This window comes from Formica exsecta, unplaced genomic scaffold (assembly GCF_003651465.1).
Source record: "Formica exsecta isolate Colony F162 unplaced genomic scaffold, ASM365146v1 scaffold443, whole genome shotgun sequence".
In the NCBI taxonomy this organism is placed as follows: domain Eukaryota; kingdom Metazoa; phylum Arthropoda; class Insecta; order Hymenoptera; family Formicidae; genus Formica; species Formica exsecta.
This window is the reverse complement of record NW_021851667.1, coordinates 211,185-222,530: the sequence shown is the minus strand read 5'-3', so window position 1 is coordinate 222,530 and position 11,346 is coordinate 211,185. Positions and strand designations below refer to the sequence as shown.

The window sequence follows — 11,346 nt, the reverse complement described above, 5'->3', positions numbered from 1 at the left end:
ACCAGGTATCCGGATCAGACTTCTTTAGCTCGCCATAGAAAGACACACACCGGGACGCTAGAGATGCTTCAAAGCATTGCATTAACCAATCAGAATAAAGAAATCTTTACTCTTTTTGTCTTGATTGATCAAACGCTTCGAAGCAGCATTTCTAGCGTCTTCCCGACCGCAGGCTATATTTGAACAGCATGATATTTGTAGATTGTATTGAAGACAGTGATACAAATGTACTTCACAAAAGATATTCTATCTAACTTGTTTGTACTTACAGTATACTTAAAAATTTTATTGCAATTTTGAAAACCGCTAATATATATATATATATTTTTTTTTTGTTACATCACATTTTGATGGTTACATGTATCATAAGTATTGTTGTGTATTGGAAGAAGAAATATTAAGCAATATAACATATAATTGAGCAATCGTCCTGTTTATTTATAGCGATCACCCTATGTACAATGTGACAGTTTCTAGTTACTCTGAATAACTTGCTGTAACTGTCGCAAAGGTTAGATTTACTGTGCCTTTTATAATTATAGAGCCGGTATAATTAGCATTCTATACATTTCCTATTTGTAAGACACGATTATTTTTTCTAGTAATCTGCGGCAGTGTTGCCTGTTGATGCTGCATTGTATGTCATAAAATAAATACTCGAGAATAAGTGGCGAGACACATTGTTCAACAATGGTACGTCACAAAGATCAAATTGAAATTGCTTTATATGTTTTCTTTTCTAAATGTGACAATCCAATCGGAACGCGTTGTCTTCTGGCGTTTATGCCAGCCCGTATTTTTTCTTAAGAGTCTCTGGCATCTCGGGTGGCGGCGGGCGGGGCATGCGCAACCAGACCTTAACGGCGTCGTAGATGAACCATTGCGCTGCAGTCAGGGTACCGATCATCACAATCCTCGGTCCCAGGCCCTTCCACACGCCGCCAAAGCCGAGTTTCCTCAGGACATCGCCCGCGGACGCTCCCTTCTCTTGGTTCAATTTTGATACCACCTGATACAGACATTTATATATTTAATAAATCTGAAATATGAAGAAAACTTGTGCAATTATGTAAATAAAATTTACCGTATCAGCAGGGTGAGATACAATGGCGCAAAATACACCAGCGATATATCCAGCCGCGAAAGTGACTATTAGTTGTTCGCCTTTACTGCACTCTGCTCTAGGCTTAGGTACTACATATTTATACAGAAGTTCGACAGTGCGCTCGAAGCAGGCAAATTTCATCATTGTGTAAGGGATTTGACGCAACCACAGTGGTACTAGACCCTTATAGAAACTGGTAAGACCCTCATCTGCGTACATCTTCGGCAATGCTTGTCGCAAAGTGTTAGCATATCCGGGCATAGTTTGTATCCTGACCTACAATTTAAAGTCCCATTGCATAAAACAGACTAAATGATAAGATATGGAATAGTCTACAACAATTTAAAAAAAGACATCGAGCTATTTGTTACCTTAGCAGCTTCAAACGGCGCTAAACCAATATCCGCGAAGAATTCCGCGGAAGCTGATGATATCAAATACAACGAGGTTCTGTATTCATAAGATAGTTCTTCACCGGCCATTGCTGCATACTGAACTTTGAAAACCTCGTAGAGACCAAATTTAAACATTCCCTGAATAGAATAGCCGAAAAAGGTGGGCGCCCAGCCTTTCACCAATCCCCGGGTGCCGTCTTCAGCAAGTGTTACCTACAATCAACAAGATTTATGATAAATATTTTATTTATAGAAATCTACAAAAAATTAGCATATTCAGAATAAGAATTACCCGAAATCCATTGAACACTGATTTATATTTTGCAGGGTCCACTTGAATTCGGCATTTGACTAAATCTAAGGGAGTGATGCCGGTATGAGTGATACCGCAAGACAAAATGCCCCCGAGACCGCATAACAAGAAATATTGGTTCGACCCAAATTCGCAGCTATCTGTAAATATACAAGATACATCATATTAATTTTTATTTTCCGCATTAGAAAACATTTTTTTTTTTAACGGTATATCATTAATTGTGAATCAATAAATAGCATCGACGCGTTTAAAGATTTAAGATTTTAATATTCTAAGGTGCATTTCAGAAAATCTCTGAATATTAGAGATACAAATGTTTAGAGAACACAAATGTTTCAAAGGCATTGTTCGATCAGCTGATCAAATTACCGAGGTACTAAAGTTCCTCTGGCATGCATTCAAAATTCGAGCCGATTCGCCCCTCATTCTTGATCTACGAAAAAAAAGACATCCTCCTCTTGACATGATGTTTCTCGGTCACGGTCAACATACAACGAATTGGATTTATTTTTACGTAGCCCTCATCATGTCCAAGGCTAAGAGAAGCACGTTTTATAACGTGCCGATATATGACAAGATGGCCGCGCCTTATGCAACTCGCGGCTTGCATCCATTTAACTTGGACGGATTATGTCTTTATGACATCTCTTGAGGATTTGTCATTTGTGAATTATATAATTTGCAGTTTTCTTCAATAGTAAAATTAAATAAAATATAAACGATGTACACGCATCGTGTGTGATGCGATCGTATATATATATATATATATATTCGAATGTCCATTTGAATTTCAAAAACGCGAGATTTTACCGTTGGCTCTTCTATACAAATGTACCGAGATAACAGTTATATAATTAATGTATCATAACCGATCGAGAGATATCCTAAAGGACAGAATATGTCTAATATTAATGAGAGAAATTATATCTTGCTATTGTTAAATTTACAAGCTCTGAGAATTGTATAGCACAAATATAATATCGATAAGTAACTTTGAAAATCGAATTTTGACAATTGAATCCCGACGTTCACAATATTTCGGTAATTTTGAGTTATGTAACGCGACACGATCAGAATGTCAGATAATAAATGGCGGGCGGTCTTATCACATATAAATTTATATATATATATATCTCAACATATAAATATCGAATACAATATTTTCGGCATTTATAAGCAGCCGTTTCCAACCGTTCCCAGCCATTACGAATAAGATATATTCTTTGTAACGTTAAACAGAAAAATTGTACGAAAGAGGTATAACCTCTCGATTAACCGATCAAAGGGAGAATCTCTCGATCGTTGGTTTTATATGAAAAGAATCGGAGATGAGAGATAGTTACTGACCACCCTCCTCGACGGAGGCGGCGACGATGTTACGATTCGGAACGAGCGGTCGTGTTCCATCGTCCTTTAACGCCTGACACTTGGCTTGCGTAAACGGCGACGAGAATGGACTCATTTTCGCTGCCTCCTGCACCCAAGACAACATCGTGATCACGCGACTTGAACTCGCGCTTGCACCTGAACAGAAGCATTTAAAATTAATGACAGTTCGAATTAGATCGTATTAGGTATATACGATTTACATTTACTAAAGGGCACTACATCAAAGTACGGCACCTGTTCCAAAGGAATGATTCTCGCCACCGAGAAACCCGCGAAAGAGTGGCAGAGGGTCGAGGGTAGAGGCAGAGCAAGGCAGAGGATGCGCGATGCGCGATGCGCGTGCAAATTTGTTCTTTGCAACTAACTTCTTGGATTGCGTTCCAAAATTTACTTCTTGGAGTAGAGTAGCGTTTGATTGACCAATCAGAATAAAGAAATCTTCGTCTCGATTGGCCCCCTAGTTAAAAAGTTAACAGCCAAATGTTACAAATAAATATATCATAAATACCTCTATCTTTGCATAGGATCAAATATTTTTACACGAGGACGAGGATGGTCAGTTGTACTTTAAGGATGCTAGTGGAATTTTGCAGCCAGTGTATTTGACCGAGGATGGAAATTATGCGATTGCTGAAACTAGCGACGATCATACTGGTAAAGAATTGCAATCAAAATCTCAACAAAACAGCGATACAATTGAAGATGACACTTACATTTTACCTGATTCGGATATTAAATCTATTTCTAATAAACAGGTACGGATCTAATATACATTTCACACATATTAAAGGGAAATTGTCATTTCATTCTATTTACATTCTATTTACAAATTTACTAGACAACCAGTAATACGGTATCACCGACATCGCTTCAAGATTTTGATAATGAAGACAATACTGTAACTATATCTTTGATAATATCGGAGGATGAGAATGGACAAAAGAGAACTCAAGTCATTATACCAACAACGGATAATTTAAAGTGTGACATCTGTAACAAAAGTTTTAAAACATCCTGCCAATTACTCAGACATAACAGATTAAAACATGCTCGCGAGGAAGATATAACTACAAGAAACTTTCCTTGCGATTTGTGCCCTAAAAGGCAAGTGAGCCTTGAAACTTGTCTCCTAAAAATTCTGCGCATTGCAGACGCTCGACGCTTAATGCTGCCATGTAAAGGCACCTTAACGACTGCAACGCTCGCGAGCATCGTCTGTCTTTGTTTAATTTTCGGTGAACAACAAGGATGAAATGATACCGTGAGCGTTGCGGTTGTTAAGTTGAACGCACCCAATGGGCGCGTTCCACTTAAAGGTGCCTTTACATGGCAGCATTAAGCGTCTGCGCAGAAAAATGCGCAGAATTTAAAAGAGATAGATTCTAGGCTGAAATTAGATTCTGCGCAATTTTCTACGCAGACGCTCGACGCTTGACGCTGCCATGTAAAGGCACCTTAACGATCGCAACGCTCGCGAACATCATCTGTCTTTGTTTAACTTTCGGTGAACAACAAAGATGAAATGATACCGTGAGCATTGCGGTCATTAAGTGGAACGGACCCCATGTGATTTCCATGCGTAATGTTGATAATCCTGGTCATATCGGCAGATTAGCGATCTTAATATTTGAAGGTTATGTTCACGAGTTGTACTCGTGTTACACAAGCACTTGCGCGAAATGATTTCTACTTCTGCTTTGCAAAGAATCGCGATGATAAGAATCGCTAGCAATTTCTATAGATCGTATCTTCGAACTATAAGTAAAAGCTCTGCCGACAGCTCTGTAGAGATTAATGTAGCGGTGGAAAATGACATGGTAAATCAAAGTGATTGTATCATAATATATCTTGTGTATTGCTTATAAACACACAACGCAATGTATATTTTTACGTCAAATTATTTATTCCAATATGTGTGTGTATTGTCACATTTTATTCTCATATTACTTAATTATCTGATCTATTTTTAATTCATGAATATAATTATTGCACTACTACATATTTGTTTTTCTTATATTTGTAGCCCATAAAAATTCAAAACCCTTTTATAAAGGAAAAACAACAATGTATCTTGTGCAGATTGAATATTGAACCAGATTACAAAAATGTGAGATTGCTTTCTCAATTTCAAAGTCGATACACTGGCAGAATATACGAAAGACACATAACTGGATTGTGCGAACATAAACAGAAGAGGATAGAAGAAGAAATTATAAAAGCTCAATCTGCAGGTGCTTGAATACTCATGTATTTTTGTATTTAATAGGATCCAAAGAGGAAGAAAGAGAGAAAGACTTAAAAGAAATTATTAATATACATCTTTACATTATAGGTTTAATGGCTTACTGGACCAAAGAACCAAAGTATGTCAAAGATCCCCAACTATTTGATCCAAATCATCCATTTAGGCCGCATAAATATTAGATGAGTAATAACAGAATTATATATAGATTCAAAAAAAAAATTAGTGTTATCATGAAATTAGAAGGCCATTACATTTGTAAAATGTACTGATTGATTGCCAAGAAACTATTGGAATCCTAAAAATTCTCTATCTAATAGTTAATTTGTACATTTGGCAAACCTCACACAAATTTTTGATAAATGTATTATCAACCTTAATCTCTTAATTGTAAGTACTTGAATAAATGTAACAACTATGAATTATTTTAATAAACTCTTATCTTATCTAAATAAAGAAGATTTGTATTTATCATTAACAAAACTTAGGCTGCGTTCGGAAACATCATCCGTGTGCACACGAGCGTCGTTCTTTGTTATGTACCAAAAGTTAAACAAAGATAGAACGACGCTCGTGTGCACACGAGTGATGTTTCCAAACGCAGCCTTATAGAACAGTATTCATGGTATTTCAACTATGATAGAATATTGAAAAAATCTAAGTACAAATGTGTTTCAATATTACTCTTCTCAAAATTTCAATAAATTTTGTGTTTAACATTAAAAAAAATATAACATTTCACGTTTTATTATTTCCGAAATTTAAATAAAAGTTAAATTTTAATTTAAACAAATTTTTTTGTTAAAAATTATGTTAATAGAAGCAGCTAAAATGGATGATGGCAGATGGCGTTTTCAAATACAGGCGGGAGTTCGCGAATCGATCGTTATTTCGCTTCAAGACTATATTCATCATTACTGGATAATTGCTAATCGTTTGGCAACGATTTTTATTGATTTGTAGTAGGAGGAAAATAATAGTGATAAATAATAACGAATCTTAATAAAATAAAAAGATTTATACGGAGCATTCTATATCACTGGTAATTTTCGCTCTGTGCTTTGTTGTTTATTGTTCTGTGTTTCTCCTCCAACACACCTCTACCCTCTGCCTGCTTTCTCCTGACGTCAGAGAAGGATACATGCATAGTTTGCTTACACTTAAATTGAACGGATTTTTGATTTTCATCATAATTTAATAAACAATAATGGATATTGACGAGGATTATGACAGCGAGGAAAGCGATTTCGACGAGCGTTCCACAGTAGGTATGTTTTTTGATCGAGATTACCTATTTGGCGCGCGATACGCTATAAAATATATCGTGTAAGGTTACACAGAGAGTATATATATATATATATCGCGTATTTATATTTTCAATTTTAAATGAACGCGTCAAGTAGTAGTACAAGGGTCGGTTGTAGTAAAATCCTCGTTTATATTTGCTGTCACTTTTTAGATTATAGCTTAATCTATGATAAATAGATACAAAAATGACATTGACGCAACTGTGCGTAAGACTGTTCAAGTGCCCAATATTGAAGTTAAACTGCTTTGCAGAAGTTTATCCGCATAGTAGTCCAGACGAGGATTTTGAAAGTTCGTCAGATGTAAGCACGCTCGAACTAGGTATATTCTCTAGTATTTTCCGCATCTTAATGGATTCACTTCTTTCCCTGACTCATAAAACAACAAACAGAAATATATATGTATATTTTATTAAAAGTATGCCATGATATATTTGTAGATCTACCAGCTCATAGGCGATACGTAGAGCCCAATATGGAGGACATACCGGTGCCTACGGAGAACACATTTGATGTGACATTACCGGCGACACATTCTGTAAGTGTGTGCTTTCTGATATTTAAAAGTATAAAAAATTAACGCAATATTTAATTGGTTTCTATAACTAATAAAACATAATTTTCTACAAGATAATTATGAATTTTATATATATGTATATATCTTTTATTTAGTATTTAGGACAAAATTTAGAAGAAGTAAGGGGAAGAACAATACTGGATGATGGCATTTATATGAATCTACCACTGTTGATAAAACAATCTGTACTATTTCCTGGTCAAACATTACCTATGACAGTTTTTGGCGCACAGACTATAGATATGTTGCAAAATTGCATACAAAATGATCGTACTTTTGGTGTTGTGTGTTATGGTCATCCTGAGATGGAACGAATAGGAACAACAGCTGAGATTTACGAATACACAGATGGAGGTATATGGATGGATCATGGTCGGCGAGAATTTCGCTTAAAAGCTAAAGGAAGGCAGCGCTTTAAGATATTACGTATTATTACGCAGGTCAGTTTTAACATGAGTGACATAAAAATTTGCAACAATAATTGTTTGAGAAATATAAGAAAATTATATCTTATAGAGAGAAATTAAAGACGTTTTTTATAGAGTATTATAGTATTAAAAAATTAACTTATTTTCATATATTTCACAATAAAAAAATTTATATGATTTAACCTTTCTAATGATATAATTCAATACAACTGCAGTAAGAGATCAGGAGTTTTAATCTCAGATATAGATATCATACTTATATCACACATCTTTACAATTTACTGTATTTATCATAATTTGCTTATAAGATTTTGATATTATAATCAGGATCACAATAAAATTTCGGCCAATGTTAAAGTGTTACCAGAGATAACACTTGGGCCACCGTTTTTGGACCAACGCTTGGCCTCATTAGATCGCTTGAGAGTTTTTTCTGATTTGGAGGAAGACATGAAGAAACAGGAGAAAGTAGAGAACTTGGATGCCGCGGTGACTGCTTGGCCAGCTTGGGTCTATAGGCAGTACGATCCTATAAGACTCTCCTTTAGAATACGTCAGCATCTTCAGTTTCTTGAAACTAGTAAGTTGCAATTGTATAAATAAAAATATATATGTAGATTCACTCAACGTTTTTATTGTATAAAAATTGTATTTTATAGGAGGTGGTAGTATACCTAAAGATCCTATAGATTTATCCTTCTGGGTCGCACAAAATATTCTAATGGATCATGATGAGAGACTTATATTATTAAGTTACGATTGCGCAATTTCTCGATTGCAAAGAGAATTAAAGTATCTTATGGAGGTATATATAAAACAAAACATTATATACATATCTATATAAGTACTTGACGAGATAATGTTTGCATTGTTTAATATCAAACTGTTATTTAAAGGATAAAATCTACGTGTGCGTTAATTGCGAATCCTTTATCGGAAGACAGTCACACATGTTTCCGATGAATAAGGAAGGTCCGCAGGGTACTTATGTCAATCCCGGCGGTGTTATACACGAGACTATAACTTTTTACCACGTTCAAGGAGTTATGCTCAGTGATGCGGCTCCTTCGACTGAATACAGTTGGTTTCCAGGGTAAAGTTGCAATGTTCCCGTTCATCGGAAATGCGTGAAGTTTAGATTTCATTGTTAATAATTGTGCGCGTAATTTTAGATATGCTTGGACAATAGCTATCTGTAAAGGCTGTCATCATCACGTCGGTTGGAAGTTTACAGCAGTGCATAATTTAAGGCCCAAAACATTTTGGGGTCTGACACGCAGGAGTTTGAAGAATAAGAAGAAAAAATAAAACAAAGATATACATGTTTAATCTATATTGGGTGTCATAAATGTTTTTATAATTTACTAGATGAGTATTTTTAACAGATGTATCATGTTTGATATAGTTAATTTCTCTTATTTTAAGATTTTTTCTCAGTTTATAATCTTATTTTAATAGCATATGAGCAGAATGGGAATGACTGTATTCTATTTTTCATTCGTGTATTCACTCTAATGTATGACCATGTGGCAAATACGATTAATGGAAGAGCAGCGCAAAAGGGAAAATTTAGTTTAGAGGAAAATATCCGATTTAGGATAGAGAAAAATCTAACAATAAAATGGGAGATCTTAGAATAGATGAAACTTATTTTACATACCATGATCGATATGCAATTAAAAAAAAAATTTAAGTGACAGCTAGTAAACTTGAAAGATTTTATAGAAATAAAGATAGATAAAGCATAATATATATTAAATGTTAGCTTATATTATTCTTGATTACAAATCGTGATACAATGCATTCTTTCCAAAAATTTTCTTAGGAATTTATCCAAATAAATATTAAAACATTTTTATGACACCCAGTATGCAGTGCATGAGTTTTGTTCTATCTCTAATTTAATTATAATACGCTTGGACATGAGCAATTTATAAAAATTATATATGCAAAAAATAATTATTATATCAATAGTAATTATGAGTTATAATACAAAAAACTTTATGTATATATTGAATGGTTAAGGCTGTTGCAAGGGAGTTGATCAGCCAACAATCTTTCTATTTGCATTAATTAAAAATTATATAAAATATTATTTTTTAATATGCAGATATTGCAGAAACTATATAACTAGAAAACAAGTAAAATATCTTTCATATTGTTCATTATTTTATGTCTAATTTTGTCTTTAGTATCTTGTATAAGAAAAAACATATTGTTTCATCTCTTTATAGTAGTTCTATTTTTTGATTAATCTGTTGAAATTTTATTATTCTATCCATAATGTTCAAATTTTTCTTTGTCCTTTGTGCAATTGAGATAAACAGAGAGAGATGCAAATCGTTAAACATGATTTGTACAGTAGCAGGATTCTCTAAACATCTTAGCGACGATTATCGTTGTCGTTAGCGAGCGATAGCCTATGAGAATTGCGCTTTTTACCAGAATTGTCCTTGCCATTGGCTGTCGCTAGTTAACGATACCGAAAACTGTCGATAACAAGTTACTGAATTCCGCTACAGGTATTATAAAAAATGTACATGAAAATTGTGTGTACATCCTTATCTATTGGATTTATTACAATTATACAAGTAATTTAATTTATTCTCAAAAATTAGTAATAAAATGTATATATTAATGGACAGAATAAAAAATCTATATGAGTTTTATATAATAGCGTATTCGATTTCTTGACTCTACCCGACTCTGGGTCGAGTCGAGTCAGATCTCAAGTTCGATTTGAAACTTTGTCTAGAGATTCAAGAAAGTTTCTATTTTGCAGCCAATCAATATACTTAAAAAGTTTGTCGTACGACAAATGTAATATTGGCCTAAGGCAACAAGTGGCTGTACACGGCCCTGAAAAACGTCGAAAAAAGTGGACGCTCATGATGGCTGCGATGATGTATTAAGGCTGGTTTATGCAGGCCGTAACTGTTAATTTATGCCGGAACCGTTAAAGTTTAACACTAGGATTACAATGCTTTTGTTCATAATGCCATCATTCTTGATTGTGATTGGTCAATTTCTTAAGGCTTAGAGCTTAAATCACTATTGTAGACCGGCACTTACCGTTCACGATAAGTCTACACTCACTACCGATACATTCTCTCTTGTTATTCTTTACTCAATGACTCAATGGAATGTAATAATTTTTAATATTCTAGCCTGATATGGTATAAAATAGTATATAATACGATAATTTTTAGAAATTTATATGGAAATAGTAGACACAGAGAAAGAAGCAAAGATAAAAGGAGATTCCTAATAGTTCGATCTGTTGATAAAGAAATAGCAAAAAAATTTTGCTTATATTTTAAAATGGATGAGAACGCACGCACAATTTATTGCGGAAATCTAAGCGAAAAAATAACCGAGGATATTCTCTATGAATTATTTCTACAAGTTAGTATATATATATATTCTCCGTATAATAATATTAGAAATGAAATACATATATATAATTTCTATAAATATCCTATCAATATTTTTTTCACATTTGTGTAAAGACAAAAATACTTTCTCTCTAGCTTATTCTGTCAACTATTCATATTTTATTAATTTATTCATAAATTATATATATATAT

The 11,346-nt window shown here is 34.0% G+C and overlaps 4 protein-coding genes across 12 annotated transcripts in view; 3 read left to right on the top strand and 1 right to left on the bottom strand.

Moving 5' to 3' along the window:
- Positions 1 to 324: 324 nt before the first annotated feature.
- LOC115240609 (phosphate carrier protein, mitochondrial) lies at positions 325 to 3,548 on the bottom strand. Of its 2 annotated transcripts, none has more exons than XM_029815859.1 (6): positions 3,440 to 3,548; positions 3,164 to 3,340; positions 1,793 to 1,953; positions 1,477 to 1,713; positions 1,085 to 1,381; positions 325 to 1,009 (listed from the first exon to the last, which is right to left on the bottom strand). In XM_029815859.1, exons 2-6 carry the CDS (start codon positions 3,306 to 3,308, stop codon positions 782 to 784), a joined length of 1,068 nt encoding a protein of 355 aa, XP_029671719.1. In that variant the 5' UTR covers positions 3,309 to 3,340; positions 3,440 to 3,548; the 3' UTR covers positions 325 to 781. The 2 variants fall into 2 exon arrangements, with proteins under 2 accessions (XP_029671719.1, XP_029671718.1); XM_029815858.1 differs by having other exon boundaries at positions 3,406 to 3,531.
- A 1,217-nt stretch (positions 3,549 to 4,765) lies between these two features.
- LOC115240614 (28S ribosomal protein S18c, mitochondrial) lies at positions 4,766 to 5,903 on the top strand. The gene is made up of 3 exons (XM_029815864.1): positions 4,766 to 5,022; positions 5,229 to 5,436; positions 5,538 to 5,903. The coding sequence occupies exons 1-3, from the start codon at positions 4,885 to 4,887 to the stop codon at positions 5,627 to 5,629; spliced, it is 438 nt and encodes a 145-aa protein (XP_029671724.1). The 5' UTR covers positions 4,766 to 4,884; the 3' UTR covers positions 5,630 to 5,903.
- A 371-nt stretch (positions 5,904 to 6,274) lies between these two features.
- Positions 6,275 to 9,783, top strand: LOC115240605 (protein cereblon-like). Of its 8 annotated transcripts, none has more exons than XM_029815848.1 (8): positions 6,275 to 6,711; positions 6,907 to 7,076; positions 7,195 to 7,292; positions 7,427 to 7,771; positions 8,087 to 8,339; positions 8,419 to 8,564; positions 8,656 to 8,852; positions 8,932 to 9,783. In XM_029815848.1, exons 2-8 carry the CDS (start codon positions 6,941 to 6,943, stop codon positions 9,065 to 9,067), a joined length of 1,311 nt encoding a protein of 436 aa, XP_029671708.1. In that variant the 5' UTR covers positions 6,275 to 6,711; positions 6,907 to 6,940; the 3' UTR covers positions 9,068 to 9,783. The 8 variants fall into 8 exon arrangements, with proteins under 8 accessions (XP_029671708.1, XP_029671709.1, XP_029671707.1 ...); XM_029815849.1 differs by having other exon boundaries at positions 6,275 to 6,715; positions 7,008 to 7,076; XM_029815847.1 differs by having other exon boundaries at positions 6,275 to 6,715.
- A 1,087-nt stretch (positions 9,784 to 10,870) lies between these two features.
- LOC115240611 (RNA-binding protein 7) overlaps positions 10,871 to 11,346 on the top strand; it is a 1,868-nt gene continuing 1,392 nt past the window's right edge. The window contains exon 1 of the mRNA XM_029815861.1: positions 10,871 to 11,164. Coding sequence (XP_029671721.1) covers positions 11,081 to 11,164 — 84 coding nt within the window. The 5' untranslated portion in view covers positions 10,871 to 11,080. The remainder of the gene's footprint in view (positions 11,165 to 11,346) is intronic.